Here is a 22,899-nt window from a genome sequence, read left to right on the forward strand (position 1 = left end):
CTGGTTTAGAACACGACATATTTCGGTAAGACTGGTTCTCAGTCTTTCAGCTGAATTCAGCTTCTAAATACTGTTAATGAACTGTCAAACATTAAAAAAAATATGTTTAGCAACCCTATTTTTTCCTTACAATATCATTGAGAAATTTAAGCATTTTAGTTTAGTTTTAAAAGACAGATATGTCGCATAGATAAAATTGTTCATAATTTTTTAAATAAGTGAAATCATCAAGTACTTCTTCATAGTCCTATCTAAGTGTTACATAGATAAACACTTAACTTAACCCATTACAACAAATTCGGGCAGGATCAATCTTTAAAGAATCTTCACACAAATTTCCTGGTTCCCAATTTTCGTTATAGTGAAGACAACCCTCTCATTTACAATATAAATAACTGTAAAGACAACCCTAGTAACGGATAAGCGATTACACCAAAAGCCGTAACAGTGTGGTTAGTTAACAAACACATCGTTATAAGTTACGACACGTATGCAACAGTAAGTTTTAACTAAATGTTTTAACTATGCATCTCTACAATACAATCTATCTATACATACAGATTATTCATTGAAAACTTCTTTGACTCTACTTGTTCATTTTGATATAAGTCCCTGAAGTATTTTGATTGAAGTGTATTAACTATTTAACTAAATTCATATATCTTTCTTTCTTTACCCCATAATTGGATTATGGACTGCTTCTTGCAAAGTCAAAAAAATGATATTTTTTGTCTAATTACTGAATTCTAGCAATGGATGCCATTATAAGTTTTTATCAACTCTGTACCTATCGCAATATTGTAACCATCTTTTTCATAATTAATGTATTTTTTTAAACTGAAACCTAATCTTTATATCCGAATAATTCAATTGTAGTAACAACTACCTTATTTAGGGCAAAAGGTAATTTAAGTCTCTATCACTCGTTAGAACTCTTCAATATGATTCGTCTAATTTACATATCTACCCAACTCTTTTATAAGATTCTCACTAAGAGATTCTCAATAAAAAGACAATAATAATATAAAACAAATCAAGTTAGTAAACAAGCGTTCATAAATCTCGCAAGCTTAAGTCACACGGACAATATTGGCTAAACTTCCGACAATGTTAGTGACAATCATAAATTATTTGAACACATTACTTCTCGGCACCCGGTGGATCCACATCTTGTTATTGTCCTGTAAATAATGTGCCTCTAAGTGTTATTAACTGTGGATGTAAGCTGAAAGTAATAGGATTCATTTGAATGTATATTAATATAGGTAATTTTGACATACAACAAGCCTTTCGGAAATCGGGCATGGAATTTTGATAAGTTAAGTAAAATTTAAACAAAAATCTGAAATGATAATTGTCCATAACAATTATATCGAAAAGCAAGCGTTTGTTGTTCGTTATTGCCTTACAGGCTCTGGAGTATTACAAAGAAACATTTTTTTATTATTGATTGATATAAAATGTTGCCCAGTATACCTAAAAGAAACTGTTTATTATTTTAATTTAAAATGTCATTATTTGAATATAGTTAACAAAAAAGTCTAGATTTATCTTCTATCTTGATTTAAATAATCTAATAATAAATATATCCTACAAACACTATCTAAATTTGAACTTACTTAATATCTTAAACTATAAACAAAAACGATTTGTCTTTGACGTCTATATAAAACTATCCATTATCTCCCTAAATAAATAACAGCATTACTTCAGCTACTAATCGTATTACTTTCTAGCTTATTACCACAGTCAATTACATGAAAAAAAAAACTGTTATTCAATATTACTTATTGAGAAAATCAGCTTATACTTAATGTGTTGTTTTTGTATGAAATGCGAGCAATTAATTTGTCTTTCGTGGAAATGTTTTTGTTCAGTAAGCGAATATGATAAATGATTCTCGGTTTTCTGAAATGTAGATGGTATTTTTGCTCTCTGCTTTGTGTAGTGTAGGTTTTATCTGTAAGAAATATTTTAATGTCTTAGAAGGGATGTGGGCATATTTTTTTAATCGTCTAATCTTATATTATAAGAATGCATTACCTAAATGTTTGTTCGCGCATAACTTTTAGAAAACTGAACGAAATTGTATAATTATTTTTTCCATAATATATGTTTGTATCTCTCGGGAAATGGTTTGGACGGAATTCCCATGGTAATCAACGCGATATATTTGTACTACATCTGAATAAAGACGGGCCAGTCCGCTAGTAGTATAAAAAAAATGTTAGACAAAGTGCATCCCTAGCGCAGTCGGTAGAGTGTACAACTGTTAATCATGAGTTTTTAGGTTCAATTTCCGGGTCAGGCAAAGTGATATTGATCTTTTCTAATTTATATTACAATATTTCTTTATACAAGCTTGGAGTTTTGTAACGTGCCCGGTATAGGACAATAGGCTCGCTCTCCGTTACGTGGGACTAACATTGTTAATGGCGAAAATAAAGTTATGCTCTGATTGATTGCGCCACATGACGTCACATTGTGGTTCATTTTATAGTAGTATGTATGACGTATTCTGAGTTACTTTGATAAAAAAAACCCTATAATTGTTTAATTATATCGGAATAGCAGAATAATAATTGTTATTCGTTTTCCAATAAATCATGGACATATAAGAAAATTCCTGCCCTTTGCAAATAAAAAATGGAATAACTTATGGTTTTTGGTTGATTTATTATTGGAATGTATTTTATGGGCTGTGGTCTCGGAATGTGACCGTGATCGCGGTCAGTGAATTACGACCAATAGATGAATATTTATTCTGAAAATATGAGATGAAATGATATGTTGCTGTGTATATACTTAATTAATATAATATAATGACCGTAATTGATGACTATATGATTTTCATTTTCTTAAAACGAATCGTTTTGCATAAAATTGCAGTCGATTTCTACAGCACTAAACGCTTGTCAACCTTACGATGCTGCTACTACAATAGAGGATTAAAATTACGGATTTTTTTTAATATGTCTCAACCACTGCAGAGTATTTGTGGGAACATTGTTAACGCTATGATTTGTGTAAGCAGGCGTAAGAATACGATAGCGTGATGATCGTTTCCCCGCATTCTCTTAAGGCGGCGGTTCGTTAGCCAGGTCGAGATAGGAGACCGAGATACGAGACCGTGTATGTCTTTGCTATCGGTCTCGCTTGCGAACTGTTTCATATGTATTAGCCACCTTTACACACACTCTATCGCGCGTTTTTAGGAGCGTACAGGATTACGCACGGGTAAGGCTGCGCGCGATTTTCTTCGCTCGCAATTCTGATGAGCGCAGCCCGTGGTCTTTCCTCTCTCTTTGCACACCTTTTCAACGCGCGCTCTTTCACGCTCGATTGTAGTTGCATGCGCGATAGAAGGTGTGCGTAAAGGTGGCTATGCCTGAAGTCAAGTCACTATCGCGGTCTCTGGTCACGGTTTCAATTCTCGGTCTCCTGTAGCTATCGCTATGCGAACCACCGGCTCTTAGAACCCACTCCTAGGATAATGAGATAAAATAATTCAAAGTGTATACTTACTGGCGACAACTCCCCCTCTCGTCTATCTTCTAAACAGTAAGTGTGGGCTACGGCGACCGACTTTGACCCCTCCTCGACATCACCGCGATATAGTCGTCTTCTAATGCGCTAAATATCTCGTGTGGAGGCATCGCTGGTGGGGGGGATCCTACGGACAAAGATAAATAGTGCATTAAACAAATATACATACATAATACATTTTTTATTTTAAAAATATGTATTACATTGTACTTAATACATAACTCAAATTGGTCTTAAATATGATAACAATTTAAAGGGAATGTTATTTCTCTTGATTTTGTTTTTTTAACCAGGGTTCACTGATTTGGGTCAATCGCCGAAAGATGAAGGCAATCTAGCTAAAATTTTGGGTCATAAAGGTATGAACCGATATTTCCTGCTAGATGATAGAAGACCTTATAATGTGTATGTAGTGTAAAGAGAATAAAAAAAAAAAAAAAACAAATATTAAAAGTATAATTGACAACAATAATTCAATAATTTGTTATTACTAAATAATAACTCAATAATCGACACATTTCTAATAATTAAAATAAAACATAACATTTTTGTGTTGGTGAGTCTGGCGTTTGTAAAAAAAATACAAATACAAATTATTTTACATATAAAATAATAATAATAATAATAATATTTTTACAATCTTTACCTCGAAAACATGAACGTAATTATATAAAATACCAGAAGTAAAATTCTACATACAAGTGAAAGCTTGTAATAAAAAATAAATTAGCCTTGGTTTACTGTTGTACTACGCTACGATACAAGGGCTTTCCTTCATAATGAGGGGATTTAAAAGGGAAGAAAGGTTTTTGAAGGACGACGAACAGGGAAATGTAGGAAAAAGTATATATTCTTTAATGAAACTGAAACCTTTAATTAGGATGCTTGGAAAATATTTTTTAAACACGATTGTGTAGGTGTAGGCAGAGGTGTATCATAGTATAATCATATATCTATTTTAGCCAGATGCGCACACCGATCGGTAAACGATCTGTGGGTTAAGCAAACCTTGGCGCGGTCATTCCATAGATGGGTGACCGCATAGTGGTATTTGAACTGGGCGTCTCCGTGCTTCGAAGAGCACGTTAAAAGTCGGTCCCGGTTGTTGTCTCCTAAGATAACAGTCGTTAAGCCACGTCAAAGGCCTTCAGGCTGCTTGAACAACTTTGACACTAGGTTGACCACTAACCATACTATAAGAAGAAGAATATCTATTTTTCCGTTTATCTGTGTATTTAGTATGACTATCAGTTGTCTGGTTACCATACAACGAATGAACATAGAAATACAAGCTGTGCTTAGTGTAAAATCAGAAAATGTACATAATTAACATTACCTATAAAAACTTAAATCCATTAATGTTGGAGAAGTGTGTAGGGAGTCACTAATTCTTAGGCATTTATAATAGTGGCCTCTTGCTAATATCGTATACATACATTAGTTACTATAAAAAACATTTTTCAATTTTTGGAAAAAAACACTTTTCTACACTATTGCTAAGATCATACTCATCATCATCATCATCATCATCTCAGCCGGGAATCGTCCACTGCTGGACAAAGGCCTCCCCCATCGAGCGCCAATAGGACCGGTCCTGGGGTCTTAAGATCATACTCATAGCTAATAATAATTTAAATTTGCATAACTTCTACCAGATTTCAACTTTTGACTCGTGTTGTGTTCCAATTTCGTAGTATATAATGGTTTATAAGTGGGTACTTTTGCTCAGAATTAATTTAATAGTTCCTGTAATATACTGCACGATATGTGGGCGACAACATATTGAATATTCAAGGAAACTTTTACGTGGTTCGTTTTAACGTACCAATTTTTTATTTCAACATAATTATGTATTAGGTTGTGCCAGCAATTTTTAAGGCTTTTACTGTCTTTACAAAAATCTGCTGGTTTCTTCGCAAAATGAAAGAGGGGATACACTATGAAACCACATTGACACAAGAAGGTTTTACACTCTTTCAAAAGCTGTTTATAAAACTGTCAGGCATGTAAGGTTACTTTACGGTGTTCTCCTTGAAATTAATGACAGTAATTTGACAAACATTTTTAAATGATTTTATGTATTTCAACTAACTTTCCTTTATTCTAGGAGGAGACCCGTGCCCAGCAGTCGGTCAGCAAGCAGACAGTATTGGGTAAGTTCATAAACAAACTATTCTACATATGAAAATGTAAAATGAAAAAATGTACTATGTATTACCATGGCACTTGATCAGCGTAGTAGACCCTCGTTTGGGAAGAGACTCTTGCTCAACAGTTAGACAGTTATGAATTAAAAAAGGAGTAAACTGTATGATTTTATCAAGATTACAAATTCAAAACCTTTTTACCCCCAATTCTTAAACAAACACAATAAGATGATGTCTATTTTACATCTGTAGCGCGATTCTCTATAGTCGGTACTGTCGAGTATCGAAAGTTTGACATTTAAAGACTGTACTACCAAAATAATTTCTACGACGCCCGTCAGAGGCGCTGATCAGATTTTCATTCATAATTTTTCTATGTCTAGCTGATAGTCAGTTGTGCTCACTGGTCGGAAGACGATCTGTGGGTTAAGCAAATCTTGGCGCGGTCATTTCATACACGGATGACCGCATAGTGCTATTACAGCTGCGGCGTCTCCATGCTTTGGAGGGCACGTAAAAAGTCGGTCTTGATTGTTACTACGATAACAGTCGTTAAGCCATGTCAAAGGTGGTCTTGAACAACTTTGACACTAGGTTGACCACTAACGACACGATAAAGTAAGAAAAAGCCGGTTGTCGGTAGTCGATAGTAGTAGAGAATCGAGCTACAGCCAACTGAATCGAACGAACGAAATTTGACCTTGACACGACCTGTTATACAGGTCGATTTTATTTTAGTACATCGCTGTGTATTGATTATATATGACGGTGACGTTTGTACTATGTGTTCTGAGTTTTTATTGACATGACATTTTGCGTTTGAACTGTCGTAGGTAGCTGAATCTACGGTCTGTAATTGTATGCGAATGTGGATCGCTGGGTCCATAGTCTTTTCTAATGTATATGAGATTTTAGATATTACTGCCCGTGTTGTCTTAATGATGGTGTAAACTATTAGTCACGGTACGTGAGTTCTCGATAATAGATACTACTGGTCATGAAGTCTCAAGAAGATCAAGAAGGGCCCTTCGATCAGGCAACGTGCTGCCGAAAAAATTGTTCTTTTGTTTTATAAGGATGTTTACAAAAGTAACCTAGAGTTTAGTAACGTGCCTTTAATATGGTAACTGACTCGCATTACATGAGAATAATATTGTAAATGGTAAAACGTGGGTGTATTTCATTCATACTTATTACATGTGATTAACTATTTTAATGGCGTAAAAATGCCTCTGCATACACGTTTTAGTATAACAGGTACGATGTTATAATAAAATGAGTTTTGTTAGCCTTGTAGTAATGTATTGGGGTTGGATTTTAGTATGGGGTGGAAATTTTTCGGGGCTGAAGTTGCGACAGTGTTCAAGGTTGTTCTGGTTGCTAGGGTTGTTTTATGTGTCGTTTGAAGGCTTAGGGTGGAAGCGGCCATCTTTGATTGAAATATACATGTAGCGCTGTCTGCGTGTATTAGGTTTTTGTAGTACAGTAGTATTTTATATTGAATTGAGTCTTTGAATTTCTTATTCATCCATTTTAGTGTTTTTTTAGATACTTCGGATACAACGATTGCTTTGAGTAATTGTTAGATAGTTAATTAGTTTATAATTTAGTAACATATACAAATTTGGCTGAGCTCAATAACTACACAAACCAATCAGTGAAAAGTAATCATAGAAACAAATGAGCTACTAAAACCTAAATAAAATAAATAATTCCATATTGAATATTCAACCCCAAGCACTAACACAAAACGTCAAAACCATCCCAACCAAAATTTAGTAAACCAAATTGGATCTATTTCAACCCTTTACATAGAAAATAAAAAGATCCCAATTTTTCCCGGACAGTTTGATTAAACAAGTTTTACAAGTGTCCCGGGCTTACTACCCCAAGATTAGCCGTCGATAGGGTTGACCCCATAACTGTTTCAATTATAACTTGGTTAATCGTTTTGTTTGCAAGTTTTGATTGTGTTTTTTATTTGGTTAGGTCTAAATATTAAGGTTTGCAGGTGTGTTAATATTTTACGTAATAAATGCTTTTGAAGGACTTTAGAAATGGTAGAGTCGGTGTATTTTTTCATTTTTTTGGCCAAATGATTTAACCTCTAGGCATGGTATTGCTTAGTCTTACTAGCTTTTCTTATAGGGTTCCTTTTTGAGCTAGTGTTAAAAGTAATTGTAGCAACTGTCATATTATTAAGTGTATCAGAATTAACCGATTAATTTAAATGATTGCGCTAAATGGGGCTTCCTAAAAAGAATTAGGAACTTAATACATACAATTTTACCCATTTCTCTGGCAAACAAAACTATCTTGGTAAAGAAACCAATATATGGTGCTAAGAAGCTACTAGTCTAGTCGACTTAGATACAAAACAATGTAATTTCTAATAACGTCGAAGGTCTTAGATAAAACTAAGCTCTCATTATACAAATTCTCAGAAACTTATCTCACAAAGATCAATCAATTAACTTCAAGAATAAAACTTGTGCCCAATAAAGGCTCACACTTAAGGTTCGATACAGAACTCAAGATAATGGCCGTCTTTTAATAAACTTGATGCCTTTGATAACGCGAGAGGTGGAGGAAAAAGTAATTTTCTCGGCCGCTTTAGAAATCAACGAACCGGTTTCAAGCAGTTCTTACTGGTTTACTATTTTAGCGAATGTATGTGAAGATGTTGAAATTAGGATTTTGTGCGAATGGAGAAGCAAAATATGGTCTGGTTTGTGCAATGTTGCTGAGAATTTGAGTTAGATAGATGAACGGAGGTCGAAAAAAAAATATTTCGTCTGCCTTGATTTATAACTCTTTGATTGTCGCGTTGCATGGTTATTTTTAGACACTATAAAAAGAACTATCACCCGCTTTCTTTTGTACGAGTTTAAATGCTATTAAATAGATAAACTATCGCTAAATATACCTCAGAAACCGGGGGTATAACATATTAAATAACTGGACACCATTCTCTGTTCAGTGGTTAAAGTTTAATTACAGAACTGTTTTTTAAGATCAAATTCATTATACAAAGCGTTTTTATAAATAGATAACTAAACTTACAACAATTAAAGTACGAATCATAAATCATGTCACTAAAAAAGTTCTGCGAATTTTCTTATAGGACAAGACAAGACTAATAGTCTAAATATGAAATGTGACGGCACAAAGGTTTGGGATAATTTAACTTTGCTCTTAGTCATTGGGATAGTTCGAAGGATAAAATAAATGGATTAAAGTAAAGATTAACTATAAATAAAACAATCTTGCAGACTACTTCTGCAGGAATACAAATATCAATACAACTTGCTTCTGGCAAATGCGATTAATTCTATGGAAAGATACTCATACTCAGTAATGGGATAGCAATGGTTTAAAGGTGAAGAAAAGTAAAACAAAATAAGTATGAGTGCATATTAATCATTATATTATTGGATGTATCCAATCTAGCTAATACAAGTTTGCAACACAAACCTTCAAAAGTTAGGAGTGTATAAAGATATGTAATAATAACTGAATTATACACACCAAGTAATGTCGTAGAAAGTTTATACAAATTCAAAACACTGGACACGTTTTCCACTTCGACAAAACTGTAGCGTATACAGAATCGAACACTGTCTAGAATATAATCATAAAAACCTAATTCTACAGGAACACTTACATACCAATCGAATTGGTAACGAAATATGAAGAAAACCAATCACAATTTTCAATCGCAAAAAGGGGTCGGGCTGAACGAAATGGCGGCCAGGGGAGATATATTAATATTTTTCTTTTTGCTTACACTACGGTCTCCTGTGAACACAGAGACGAAATGGGAAGTAGGAGGTGCAAGGATTCTGATGACTTGTACAAATATAAATATCTTGCACTTTGGTCTGATTGTCACATTTCTGATCCCAAATATCAGAGATGCGGTATATTCAGAAGTTCAGGGTTTGGTGTTTAGGCTAGGAAAAATATTTTTTTTCAGTAGTGGACTAGAGTTTGCTCTCCAAAGTCAAAGATATAGGCATAGTCGTTTGATAATGTACACATGTATATTAAATATTTTCTCCTTATTATTAAAATACGTAAGAAATAGACAGAACAAAGAAAACATCGCCAATTCACAAAGTAGTACAGATAAATTCAATTATAAATGACCTAGGAACTCACACAGCCCAATCGCACCCGTTTCCCTAAAAAGTCCGACCCTGTATTCGAAAAAAAAACCATCTAGCCAGATGTTCACAAAGATATGAAGTACAGAATAGGTCCCAAGTGAATTGCCCGCTATATTTTTGTTTCTAGATTTCGTCTTCCAAGTATTTTCTAGTCTACATTATTTTCAACGAAATTACGCAACGTTGTACAGTCACGAACGGCGAGACAGAAGCGAAAATAAAATTGTACTGCAATGGGGATATTTAAAGAAATCATTTGACTAAAATTGTATGTATATGAGAGTATTTACCGGTTAAGGTGCTAAAAGTAAAACCTACATCAATAAAGACAGCCAGCTGTTCCCTTAGCAGCTGTATGATTGGAATGGTCTATCTATATGTAACGCTTGCACGGCTAAATCACATTTTTTTGTTGAATTGTAGCCCATAAATAGATAAAACAGACCGTCCCTTAGAATATCGAAACTTTGACATTTAAATGATACTGCAAATATAGTTTCTACAACGCCTGCTAGTGGCGCTTAACCGTTGGTCATACAAAATTTCTCGATACTAACCCTCTTATTCATAAAAATATATGAAGTTATGACAGGCTTATAAAGTGTTTTGTTTCTTTCACTCCTTAGCGAAATGAAATAGAGAAAACATATTTTAGTAAAAAAAGTTAAACAACTTAACTAAAATAGGTTTATAGTGTGTTTATGAATAAGAGGGTTAGACGGTTGCCCAGCATCTAAACATCGGAACTTAAGCATTTATAATATAAATATATTTTACAAACTGTCTTCAAACCACGGCAACATGTAAATGTTAGCGAGTGTACGGTAAAATACTGCAGCGCTCGGCCTTGATATTTCTATGTAGAACAAGTTGTATTGTGCTATATTTATATACCTAAGTATATAATGTTAAGTAGTAATAGTTATTGTTTTATATAGCAGGTAGCTTTAATTGTTTGTGTTACGAGTAGGTATTACTATAGGTTGTGGTAGAAAGGTTTTTTGGATAATATGTTACTTATATATTTACGGTGCGATGATTTATTGATTACCTACTATGTGTTAATAAAGTAAGCGTATATAATAATAATGTCCCACTGCTGGGCAAGGGTCTCTTCCCGTAATGAGGGCGGGGTTAGGCCTTGAGTCCACCACGCTGGCCAAGTGCAGGTAAGGGACTTCTAGGAAGCGTAAATATTGCTTCATACAAAAGTGTACAATAATTTTAATTCCTATAATATTTTTTTGTTGCAATCAGTAAGCATTTTGGCTGAATCGATAACTTTTTGTTAAGATAGTCAACTGCCTTATTATCTATCTTGCCAACCATCATCATCATCAAATTCCTCACAATAATCATTTACCGTAAATTTCTTTAGTTCAAAACAATCAACGTTGATTAGTCTCACAAACTCGTTCACTATCCATCAGTACAACATAAAAGTGTAACTTAGTTAGCATTTTGGCTGAACCTTTTTCGAGTAACAAGTTTCCTTACTTTTCGATAAGCCAACTGCCCTTTTATTTGTCATTTCAATCATCATCATCATCATCATTTCCATCATCAAACTCCTCACAATAATCATCCACCGTAAATTTTGTTAGTTCAAAACAATCACGTTGATTAGTCTCAGAAACTCGTTCACTATCCATCAGTGGAACATAAAAGTGTAACTTAGTTTAGTTCCGTCGGTACCAGGGACGAGGGAGTCCTAATTACTGCTGTCATTTGTATTGTCAATGTCTTAGTAAAGGTCACGGGTTCGGTTCGCGAAAGTTGTTGCTTTTGTTAGGTAATCTTTAGGAAATAGAGCGTTATGTACTTGTATTGTATAAAGCTGAAAATATACTCAGTGACAATCATAGCAGATTCATTAAGAGCTTAAAGAAGTAATAATAGCCTAAATCCTATATCTTTCAGATATGGTGGAACGGATTGTTTTTTTCATGGTAAAGCTTTTAGCTGAAACCACAACTAAGGTCATAATAGGTGGTGATTTTGAGGAAGGTAAAAAATCTGTGTCGTTATCCTGCACCCGGTAAATAACATCGTGTGGCGATTATTTTGCCATTATCGGATACAATTAAAAGAATAGGTTATGCGCAAAATGCCAGGGAATTGGTGACTATGGTGTATGGTATGGTGACTGACGAATTTTACATGTCAGATTAATTTTATATTAAAAGTTAGTTCCTACGGCACCCACTATCTATCCACTAGGACAGTGAGCCTAGAATCAGATTTACATACATGTCAATGTGATCTTGTGTTGACGATGATGGCTAAAATCGCGCTTCCGCATTCAAAAAATCGTCGTTTAATTTACTTTACGATCATCAGCACTCATTAAGACTTTATTTTCAAAGAATCGTTTACTTCCTTAAGCCATCAGTAAGACATAACAGTAAAACTTAGTGATAGTTCCACAATGGTACCAGTTACGATGGACCCCTAATTACTAGGCCCGTTTGTTGTTTGTCACGATAGTCATTGTACCAGAAAAACAAATCCAAAAACAATCACGCCTAAACTACGGAACCAATTTGGTATGGAGATAGTTTAATGTGATGATATTTTTTTTTACCCCGGGAAAATGACGCATTCTCATGGGAAAATTCGGGTGGCGGACGAAGTCGCGGGTAAAAGCTAGTTTTTTTATATATAGGGCCTTAAAACAGACATGACAAAATAGATAATCTTCCACATCGAGCACATTATTTATATTAATTCCTGTATAATAATCGCTTTCAATTGCTAAAAGCCACTAACACGCAAATTATAATGGGCCTTCGCTGTTTATTTTAAAATTTATGTCTGATTGTTAAAACGAACGGTTTATTGGGGTCAAAGATTTACCGATACACTGGTAATTAAAAGCTATAGATTATATCGTTTTGGCCTCCGCTATACTTACGTGATATAGTATTATAACTTTATTTCGGCAAAAATTGCAGCATTTTTTTATGTTTTTGAAATTTAAAAATCTGTTGATGCTTCCGTGTCTTGGAGAGCACGTGAAAAAAGTTAATAAAAGTTTTTAAGCAGAATATTAAGTTTTATTACCTAATAAGTTAGTTACCCATGACTGTTCAACAGCTAGGCAAAGGTCTCGTCCCGAACGAAGGAAGGGTTAAAGCTTAACCTAGCTGGCCAAGATAAGATATACAGGGGCCGAAACAAGTTCCGAGGTCAAAAATACTGATTATACTGACCAAAAATTCAAAAATACTGACCAAATACAGACCATTTTTAAACCGTTTTTCGGGTGAATGGTGTGAAATAAAAAAAAATACAGTCGAATTGAAAAGTCAAAATCATTTTTTGAAGTCTGTTAACAAGCTTATTTTCGGTTATTTGTCTCCACCATCCCCAGAGTCAACCAGCACCGCCTTTTTATTGTGTTAAAAAGCTTCTTCTATTGTTAGTAAAGTTTTCAATCAGGTCTTAAGAATTTTCGATCAGGTCTTAAGAATTTTCAATTAGGTCTTACGAATTTTCAATCAGGTCTTACGAATTTTCAATGGTCTTACGAATTTTCAATCAGGTCTTACGAATTTTCAATCAGGTTTTACGAATTTTCAATCAGGTTTTACGAATTTTCAATCAGGTTTTACGAATTTTCAATCAGGTTTTACGAATTTTCAATCAGGTCTTACGAATTTTCAATCAGGTCTTACGAATTTTCAATCAGGTCTTACGAATTTTCAATCAGGTTTTACGAATTTTCAATCAGGTTTTACGAATTTTCAATCAGGTCTTACGAATTTTCAATCAGGTCTTAAGAATTTTTAATCAGGTCTTACGAATTTTTAATCAGGTCTTACGAATTTTCTAACAGGTCTTACGAATTTTCAATGGCTAAAGAATTTACACTTCAAAAATATTGATTTAAAAAAATAGTAAATTTTAATTTGCTATTCTATTGAAGTAAGATGCTTCAATACGTGTTTATATTACGTAGATCATCCACATAATATCGAGCATTCAAAGCAGCCCTCTGATATCATTACTGGGCAAATCGAGAATGTAAGATTGGCCAACAGCAAAGTAAAACAAAAAAAAAATCGTTGAGTTTGGAAAAATACTGACTGTACTGACCGATTTTCGAAAATACTGACTTTTACTGACCAGGTCCAAAAATACTGACTTTTACTGACTTTACTGACCTGTTTCGGCCCCTGGATATATACTGTTAGACTATTAAAAAAATATATATTTTGGGTTACTGAGAACTGGTGATTCTTCTCGAAAAATCGAGGAATTAGCCATAAATTCAGAAATGAGGAAATTAGTTAAATCTTTCTTGTTAGTCCACACGGTCTGCCTAGCTACTTATAAAAACTATTCACCACCATAAGAATAGTAATAAATTGCCTTAAGCAGTGTTATCAATTAGCCTGCGAGAAAGTAAGAGCAAGTGACATAATAGTTTATAATATCAACACGATTACATGTTATGATTTAACATAAAACCGCATGAACACAAACAAATAAATCCAAATAACAAAGAACGAAACAAATTGCTAATTATAAATTCGCATAAAACGAATTATGAAGAGAGTACCTTTCCGAAATCTGTTTATGAGTTTATCTTTGTCTTAAAACTCCTATAATTTAAGTATCTGAGAGTTAAACAAACAAAAAGCCGGGTAATTGTATTTCTGGGGTGAAAAATAAAAAGTATTTTCCTTCAGTTAAATGTAATGTTAATTATGAATGACATTTTCATTTTCGAGGCTTGGTAACGATGGAACAGTCAAGTGAGGTTAAACTGCGTTTTTAAGGTTTGGATTTGGATGGGTGGTCAAAAAACTTAATATACTTTGTAAGTTATTGCAAATTGTGATATCAGTATAGTTGTTTTGGGTTGTAGACGACATAAACCTTATAATTTGTATATAATTTTTAAGGAACCGTGTTATCAAAGCACATAACATAAATACTATGTTATATATATATCATAATCATGATTTCACAATTATAGTTTTTGGATTCTTTACCGTTATAATCATCATTATTGGCATGATTTCATCTAACTGCAGGTGAATCAGCTTTATCGAATAAAAGATAATCTATTACAGGTGATTTCGGTGGCATTGGATAGAGGATAACTACAGCATACTACTTAAATTAATGTAACAATGTAGATAATATAATAATACTTACGAATCTATCGTGGCGTCGGCCGCCGTCGTACTGTCAACCCACAAAGGGTTGATCTTCACACTATCTGGAAAGAAATAGAGGTCAAGGTTAATACACTATCCATTATCTGAATACATTATGTACTACATTTCACTGGCGACTTTGACCACTAGGCTTTTATTATAAAGTAGAACAAATTAATATACTATACATCGTTCTCAGAAATTATGTTTTGGACAATGGAATAATAATGAAAATATTTTTTTTTATTTAGCTTTGCACCGTTATATTATCGCTTGTAAATACAAAAAGATTAGCGCGATCACGTATTCTTTACCTAAGTATGCTTAACATTTGAATTAAATTGTACAGGCAAAAATGTAAGACCATTACTCAGTACGAAGATATTACTATTATAAAGTACGAGATTTTAAGTTAATTTCTTCGCAAACAAATTCACGATACGCGGCTATCGTCCAAATATAACCAAAAGCCCAGTATCCATGTTACGTATATCCTCCAAATCCCAAATATCGAAGTTTTATGAGGTCCCAAAATTCCGGTCCTAAACTGAGCATGGCTGACGTAAGAATCGACAATAAATGTCCAAAAAGGTTCCCCAAATAAAGTAGGTAAACAATGAAATGAAACCTTGACCCTTTAAATGACGCGGACGCTTAGTACCCAGTGAGAGCTGCTAAATATGTCAGGGAAGGGTTAAAAAATACCATGACACTTTGTTGTAAAAATAGATGCATTGTGTAGGTTTTGGCGATCGAATTTGGGTATTAATTGCAGTAATGATATATTTTTAGTAGTAGTACTTAAATATTTGATGTTCACACAGTAGTGCCAATTTTTGCTCTAAATAAATAATGTATTTTGGCCTTATTTTAAAAACAGTACCGTGATGATTGCTGCTACAAAATTACATCCATCCATATCTCTTTGCTACTGGTATGAAAATTATGATATATGAACCCTATAATTTGTTTATAATGATAAACACAATAGTTTTAAAAAAATCTACAAGACGTGATCAATATTTTATATAATTGCCGAACAAGTAGTTTCTTGCCATCAAGGGTACAGAATGACAATGACTATGATTAAAGCTTTTAAAGTGTGTAAATTTTATATAGGCCACGAAAACGTTGGAGCGATGACTTGGACATCTATCTGGAGGATTGGCGTAGTATAGCCGATGACAGGGACCGGTGGAAGATTTTGGGGGAGACCTTTGCCCAACAATGGGACAGTACAGGTTAACAAAAAAAACAAAAAAAAAATTATATAATAATTATTTACGATTTTAATTAATGAAGCAAGATAAATATGTAAAGATTGTACCAAGTGGCTTTCTATAGAAAGGAGGCGTGATTTTATGCATACGTACGCACTGAACCCTAGAACAATCTTATCGAAAAACCATATTAATAGTATATTCTGCTGAAAACCTATAATTCCCAACATCGCAAGTCACATTACCACGTGCATTGTTACATGAAGCACCGTCGAGGTGACAAGCGCCAGGTTGTTTTAGGTCACATGACTAATTGCCACACTACACCCGGTGCTTAGTTCCCAAGTGAGCGAAATGAGAACGTTTTTGGTACTGACGGTATGTTGTATGGAAATGTTGTTACTTTGTAGAAGAAAATTATGAAATAGATTTAATTCTTCCAGTTTATGATTGGCTATGATTAGAAATTGATCTTTGATTCGAATTTTCTACCGAAATAATGTATGGACAGTCACCTTTTTTTAAACAGTTTTTTTGTTATTGGATTACTGTTAAAATTCTGCACTAGCTTTCGCGCGTGATTTTGCGTGAAAGAGTAAGAAACATAGGTAGGTATGTACTTCTATCCATTCTCACAAAATTACAATACTAATAATTGAATTGATATAGATATTTGTTTTTTTGGTAGACTGTGGCGGTTGAATCACCATTATTGGAGCACAGGTGAAGGTCCTAGACAAGTATGATTTTTAAAAATTGCTGCCTTAGAAAATAGCATGAGTTTCAGTAAGGTTGTTTAATGAGGTATTTATCTATGGACAGTAGCCTGAAATAAATGATTTGAATTTGTAATTAATTTAGTTTTATCCTATGTAGTCGCAATCCTCAACAAGAAACAGAGAAAATAGGAATGTGGAAATAGGAATTCATAAAAAGCAGTGCCACGTAAACTAAACAAGTGTAAACCAAACGAAAAATCAACGCTAACCGCTATTGAGCGTTTCTCTTCACCTTGTACCGAAGTTCCAGGTGGTTTGTTTATATCACGTTACCATGGCAACCGTGTTCACCATGACTTTGATGGCTGGTTATGATGCCTTCTTACGAGTTCTGCTTTTATAATTAGTTTTATTTTCTAATTCTGCCGTCGTAAATCTAAACACAGTAACTTCAAAATATGCGTTTTGAGAAAAACGCGGTTGAAGTTTAATGGTTAATTTTTGCTCTCATGAAGATACTAATTATTGTATATTATTTCATGCAACTTTTAATCTATACTAATATTATAAAGCTGAAGAGTTGTTTGTTTGAACGCGCTAATCTCAGGAACTACTGGTCCAATTTGAAAAATTCTTTCAGTGTTAGATAGACCATTTATCGAGGAAGGCTTTAGGTTATATAACATCACGCTACGACCAAAGGGAGCAGAGAAGCAATAAGAAATGTTACAAAAACGAGGAAAATTATGATGCAACTCTCTTATGTGACGCAAGCGAAGTTGCGCGGGTCAGCTAGTGTTAGTATATAGTTAAATCTTTGATTCTGTATATATATATCTATTATATTATTATTGTATAAATAATAAAATTAGATAATGTGTTTTAAGCTAGGGTAATAATATAATATTTTTTTCTTTTTTAAGTTACAACACGGTAACTCAACGGTTACTGTGTTGTAACCAAGTTTTACCTATTACTGTGTTGTAACTTTGTAAAGATATTAACATTAGGGGAATTACGACACAGTAAGTATGTACATACTGTGTTATAACTATGTTTCTTAGAAATACGTATAAAATCAGTAATACAGTAAATGAGATACTGTGATTTATTCAAGTATTTGTTGTTTATCTTTGAACAATATTTTACACGCAATCACAGTAACTGAAGAAGCCGTGTTATAATCAAGCAAAAAAAGAAAAATTAAAATCTATTCACGTTAAAAAAACACAGTTAGTAGTGAGATACTGTTATTTAATTTAAAATAACACAGATACTGTATTTTTTATTTAAAAAAATGTTTTTTTTGTCAAAATACTGTGTTTTTATTTAATGTATTTCGGTAACTATCCATCGTACAGACAAACCGAAAACTTTCTCAAATAGCCCGCGGTCTCCTGATTCCAAAGAACTAAACAAACTATAAACACAGTAACTTAAGTTACTGTGTTTACATTTACGACGGCAGAATTGGTGTGTTCGATCGGTCTTCCGTTTTAAAATAAGTAATGATTGTAGAACTTAAGTTAGTATTTCATGATGACATTTATTTTATTAATTTTTATATGTATCGGGTAAATTAAAATACAAGTATGGACTAACGTAAATTGATGCTGATTTTAGGAAAACCTGACAGAATAATCAGATCGTTTCACTATTCAGTTGGTATTGGGTCTGATTGTTTCGCAAATTGCATTCAGATCTTTGCAGCCAGCGATTTTAGATGAGGAAAGTAGTTAAGAATCTATTTGAGTTTTCAGCTATCGCAGCATTCGCATATATGCATTGTTAAACTAATGGTACATAACCGTCAACTAATAGTATGGTTATATTGTAATTCTTATAGACATAAGTTCGTATAGACAATCGAGAAGGTCACGTAAAATTTTGTTTAATTCCGCCAGATTTTGTTTATGAATGTATTTACCTATGTATGTATGTTAAAATAATAATGTGCTGCTATTCGACAGTATCAAGTAAAGGATTTTACGGAATTTTGTATGACAAACGGTAACGGTAGCGCCTCTAGCGGGCGTCGTAGAAACTATTTTTGCAGTACATTCTAAATGTCAAATTCTCGATACTCGAAAGTGCCGACTGTAGAGAATCGTGCTACGGTTCGGCGCCTCTAGCGGACGTCATAGAAATTATTTTTGCAGTACATTTTAAATATCAAAAGCTTGACACTCGATGGTTTCAATTGAATCCAAGTACTGTACGTTTACGTTTACCTATAGTCGTAATTGAAAACGTCGTCACCATACATTCCGAACTGAAATTCATACAAAATTCAATACACATGTAGTCTAATATAATTGGAGAGAGCAAAGTTCAACTGTGACTTTGGTAATTAGCGCCGAAACTCCGATTTAGTTGCGAACACGTTGAATATTCATATGAGTTGTTATAATATTGTTTTGTTCTTCGTTTAAGAGATTCTGTGCTATCTTTAAGAGGTTGATTTCTTTGTTTTTATTCAGTTTTTGGTTTGAAGTTTTGATCACAGATGTATGGTTCTTTGGTTGGAATGTTATTATAAAAAAATAAACAAAAAAAAAATTACTTTATTTCTTAGTAGAGGCCGCCCGCGAAAAAGTAGCCTGTGTGTTATTCTGGGTCTGGAGCTACCTACGTACTAAATTTCATCGTAATCAGATGAGTAGTATTTGCGTGAAATAGTTACAAACATCCATACATACATACATTCATTAATTATCATAAACTTTCGCATTTATAGTATTAGTAGGATGTTATAATAAAACGTGCTAATGAATATTTTTATATTATGTTTAATTCTAATGTAGCAAAGGCCGGTAAAAGTTATTGAAAATTATTAACCGTTGGCACGTATTTTGAGATCAAATACAATTAGCGAGTCTCGTTGGAAATCAAGTTTTTGGCAATATTTGTGTTGTTTATTATTAGGTGTTATTTTACGAAACATCATTTTGTCTTTTTGCTTGTACAATATAGCAGACAGAAAAATTGCTGTTAAGCCTTACAAGTTAACTGGATGAATATCTCCCTCCTTTATTTACCCGTTTTAAACAAATGGTATCCTTTATGTGGTCGTTTCCGAACGTTATATACAGTTAAAGTGCAGTAACTCAGAAAATAACGCGCCAAAAAGCCTCCAGTCCTTCTTTACAAAAAGTCTTGTCCAGCCCAATATAAAACGCAAGTAAATTTCATATTAAAATTATTTTACAACGCCACAATTCAGCCATATCAGTTTGTGCAGCGGTGCTTAAAAATAACTTATAATAACAGTTATTTGGGTAACGAACGTTGCGTTATAACAGTTATTTTGAAGGTTTTTTTAAAACTAGTTTTTGCCTCGTTTTATGTACATTCTGCTTTTTGTCAACAGCTTTTGTCGTGCAATTGTTTGAAGAGACCTTTTTGAAAATTAAACCGCTATTTTTGTGATTTTATGAAGTACCATTTCGGCGTTTTAGCAAAAGCTGGCGGTTTTCGTATGACGTTTTTAATTAGATTTAGTATGCAACGATGGTTTTATGAGTATGGAACTGTACTTTTGTCATTTTTGCCACTTTTAGCTTTCTAGTTTTATGCGAAAGCCTTTTGAAAAGCTAAATAGGCCTTTTTCAACGTTTGTTTACGTGATATTTGCATTGCGTCTACACTACACATCACAATGTCATAAGTATTGCCAATACGTTTGAAATAGAAGTCCAGAAAGGAGTAGCACTCAAGCGAAATTTGGAAGAAAGACTAGATTTTTTCACATTATCGCTTAATTATAAACGTTACTTTACAAATGTGGCACCACGCTAATCGCTTTTCATAAATTTAAGAACGTTTATTTCCAGGTTCATATCAGAATTTTATAAGTTATTTAGTTATTATACAAGGAAATACAACAATGCTTATTTTAACATGCCAGTGAGTGTGAATTGCATAACACAAAACACATAAATTCATCTCCTATAATGAAAACGTCAGTTATTTTTTATTCTACAAAAATATTCTCAGTCACGTTAAAACGCAGCTCCGAAATTCAGTAATCTGGTATGATCCGGTTCTCACTGTTATTTACTTGCAAATCCTGTGGGAGGCTTCACTGCGAAATCTAATGAGATTGTGCCTTTACTTTCTAAGGCTTGCATTTTTATTTCAACCACTATTTTAAGTTAATCGAAATAATGGCCTCGTATTCATTATCTTGGAAATGAGTACGTTTCTCAGTCGTTCTAACTTACGAATAAATGTTCTGTCTTATCTTATTTTAGTGCTTGAATAGTGAGACAACAGGCGGTATTTTGTTATTGTAACAAGACATTTCGTTTAAAACAAATTTCCCTTGCCAATAATAAATCTTATGTGGTTGAGATCTTTACAAATAAATAAGTAAATTGTACTATTTCACAAATAACTTCAGTCTGCTGACGGCATTAACACGACTGCAGCCGTTTGCAGTCGCTTTACATTGAACACTAGCTGACCCGCGCAACTTTGCTTGCGTCACATTAGAGAGAATGGGTGAATTTTTCCCCGTTTTCAAAACATTTTTTACTGGTACTCTGCTTTTATTAGTCGTAGCGTGATGATATATAGCCTTCCTCGATAAATGGGCTATCTAACAATTAAAGTTTTTTTCAAATTGGACTTGTAGTATCTGAGATTAGCGCGTTCAAACAAACAAACAATCAAACAAACAAACTCTTCAGCTTGAGAATATTAGCATAGATTGTATTATGGTAATTCCGGCAGCGACTGCAACTGCAATAGAGCGCTTAAGTTGTTGTGACGAAAAGCAGCGATTGCGGTTTGCAGTCCGTATTTGATTGTAGAATGTTTATTTTAATTAATTATCGTGGAAGATTTATTTGTGGCTTGGGTATTATTTTTATAAAATAGTCCTACGTTCAGACACATGAAATATGTATATTTAAAATAGTTCTGAAATATTAAAAACAACTGTGAGGATCAAAAACTTTCACCCTTTTAAGTTAACCCCGACAATATCGCTTGCAAATATAAATAGACTGACGACTACCTTAAACTGCTCATCACATGCTACGTAATTCAAAAATACAAATATACACACGTGTTCCTGTCACCGCCATCGCGAAAACCATTTTTCAGAAGACACAGACAGACAACTGATATGTGGTTACCCGATTATATCGTGAATGTGACTGCAAATGATTGAAAACATGCAAATGTTCTATGAAAAGAAGCATGCTCGTAATAAAAGGTTTGCAACTTTGTATGTAGGTAGTTGTTAAATATAAGTAACGTGACTCTGATGGACATGCGAGAAGTCAATCACGTGAAAAGCGACTGTAAAATAACGTTTGTGTTTTTAAAATATCAGATTTTTAGAGCAAATATATTTGCTTTTATTTTGGATGTGTGTTTAAATAGACTAATTCAGTGTTGCACAGCTAGGCAAAGGCCTGTCTTTAATCCTATTCCTCCTAAATATTAGGTTTGCAGTTCCGTCTAGGCATTTATTTAGACGTGTTCCAAGTCATTCCGCCATGTCCGTTTAGGCTTAACCTATTGTCACCAAATATATTTTTTTATTGACGACTTTGTCATATTTTATTAACACATTCTTTATCATTATTTTGCAACCAAAATTAGACCCTTGAAAATTTTTAAACAAACCTGTTTTTTTATTAAATTTTATAAAATGTTAACATTCACACATTATTCCTTTAACATCAAAATAACTCACCACTAAAAGGTCAAAATCTAAATTAACTAACAACAGGCCACGAATTAGACATCAAAGAGTTAATTCTAATTTAATTTAATGAAACCGACAAAATCAAACTGACTACATCTAAATTGATTTGTTCAGAAGATGGTTTAATTAACCACTAAGTTATAGACGCTGTAATTAAAATCGGGACTAATGTAATCAATTTTATTGATGAGGCTTAGATAATAAGCGATGG

The 22,899-nt window shown here is 33.5% G+C and overlaps 1 protein-coding gene across 2 annotated transcripts in view; it reads right to left on the reverse strand.

Moving 5' to 3' along the window:
• Positions 1-22,899, reverse strand: part of Shaw (potassium voltage-gated channel shaker cognate w) — a 103,790-nt gene that overhangs the window by 23,414 nt on the left and 57,477 nt on the right. The window contains exons 3-5 of one of the 2 annotated variants that reach the window (XM_076124481.1): positions 15,029-15,092; positions 3,526-3,673; positions 1,145-1,181 (exon numbers count right to left, since the gene is read on the reverse strand). In XM_076124481.1, the coding sequence (XP_075980596.1) occupies positions 1,145-1,169 (25 nt within the window). In that variant the 5' untranslated portion in view covers positions 1,170-1,181; positions 3,526-3,673; positions 15,029-15,092. The remainder of the gene's footprint in view (positions 1-1,144; positions 1,182-3,525; positions 3,674-15,028; positions 15,093-22,899) is intronic. The other variant, XM_076124482.1, reaches the window with a different exon arrangement.

This window comes from Anticarsia gemmatalis, chromosome 16 (genome assembly GCF_050436995.1).
Source record: "Anticarsia gemmatalis isolate Benzon Research Colony breed Stoneville strain chromosome 16, ilAntGemm2 primary, whole genome shotgun sequence".
NCBI lineage: Eukaryota > Metazoa > Arthropoda > Insecta > Lepidoptera > Erebidae > Anticarsia > Anticarsia gemmatalis.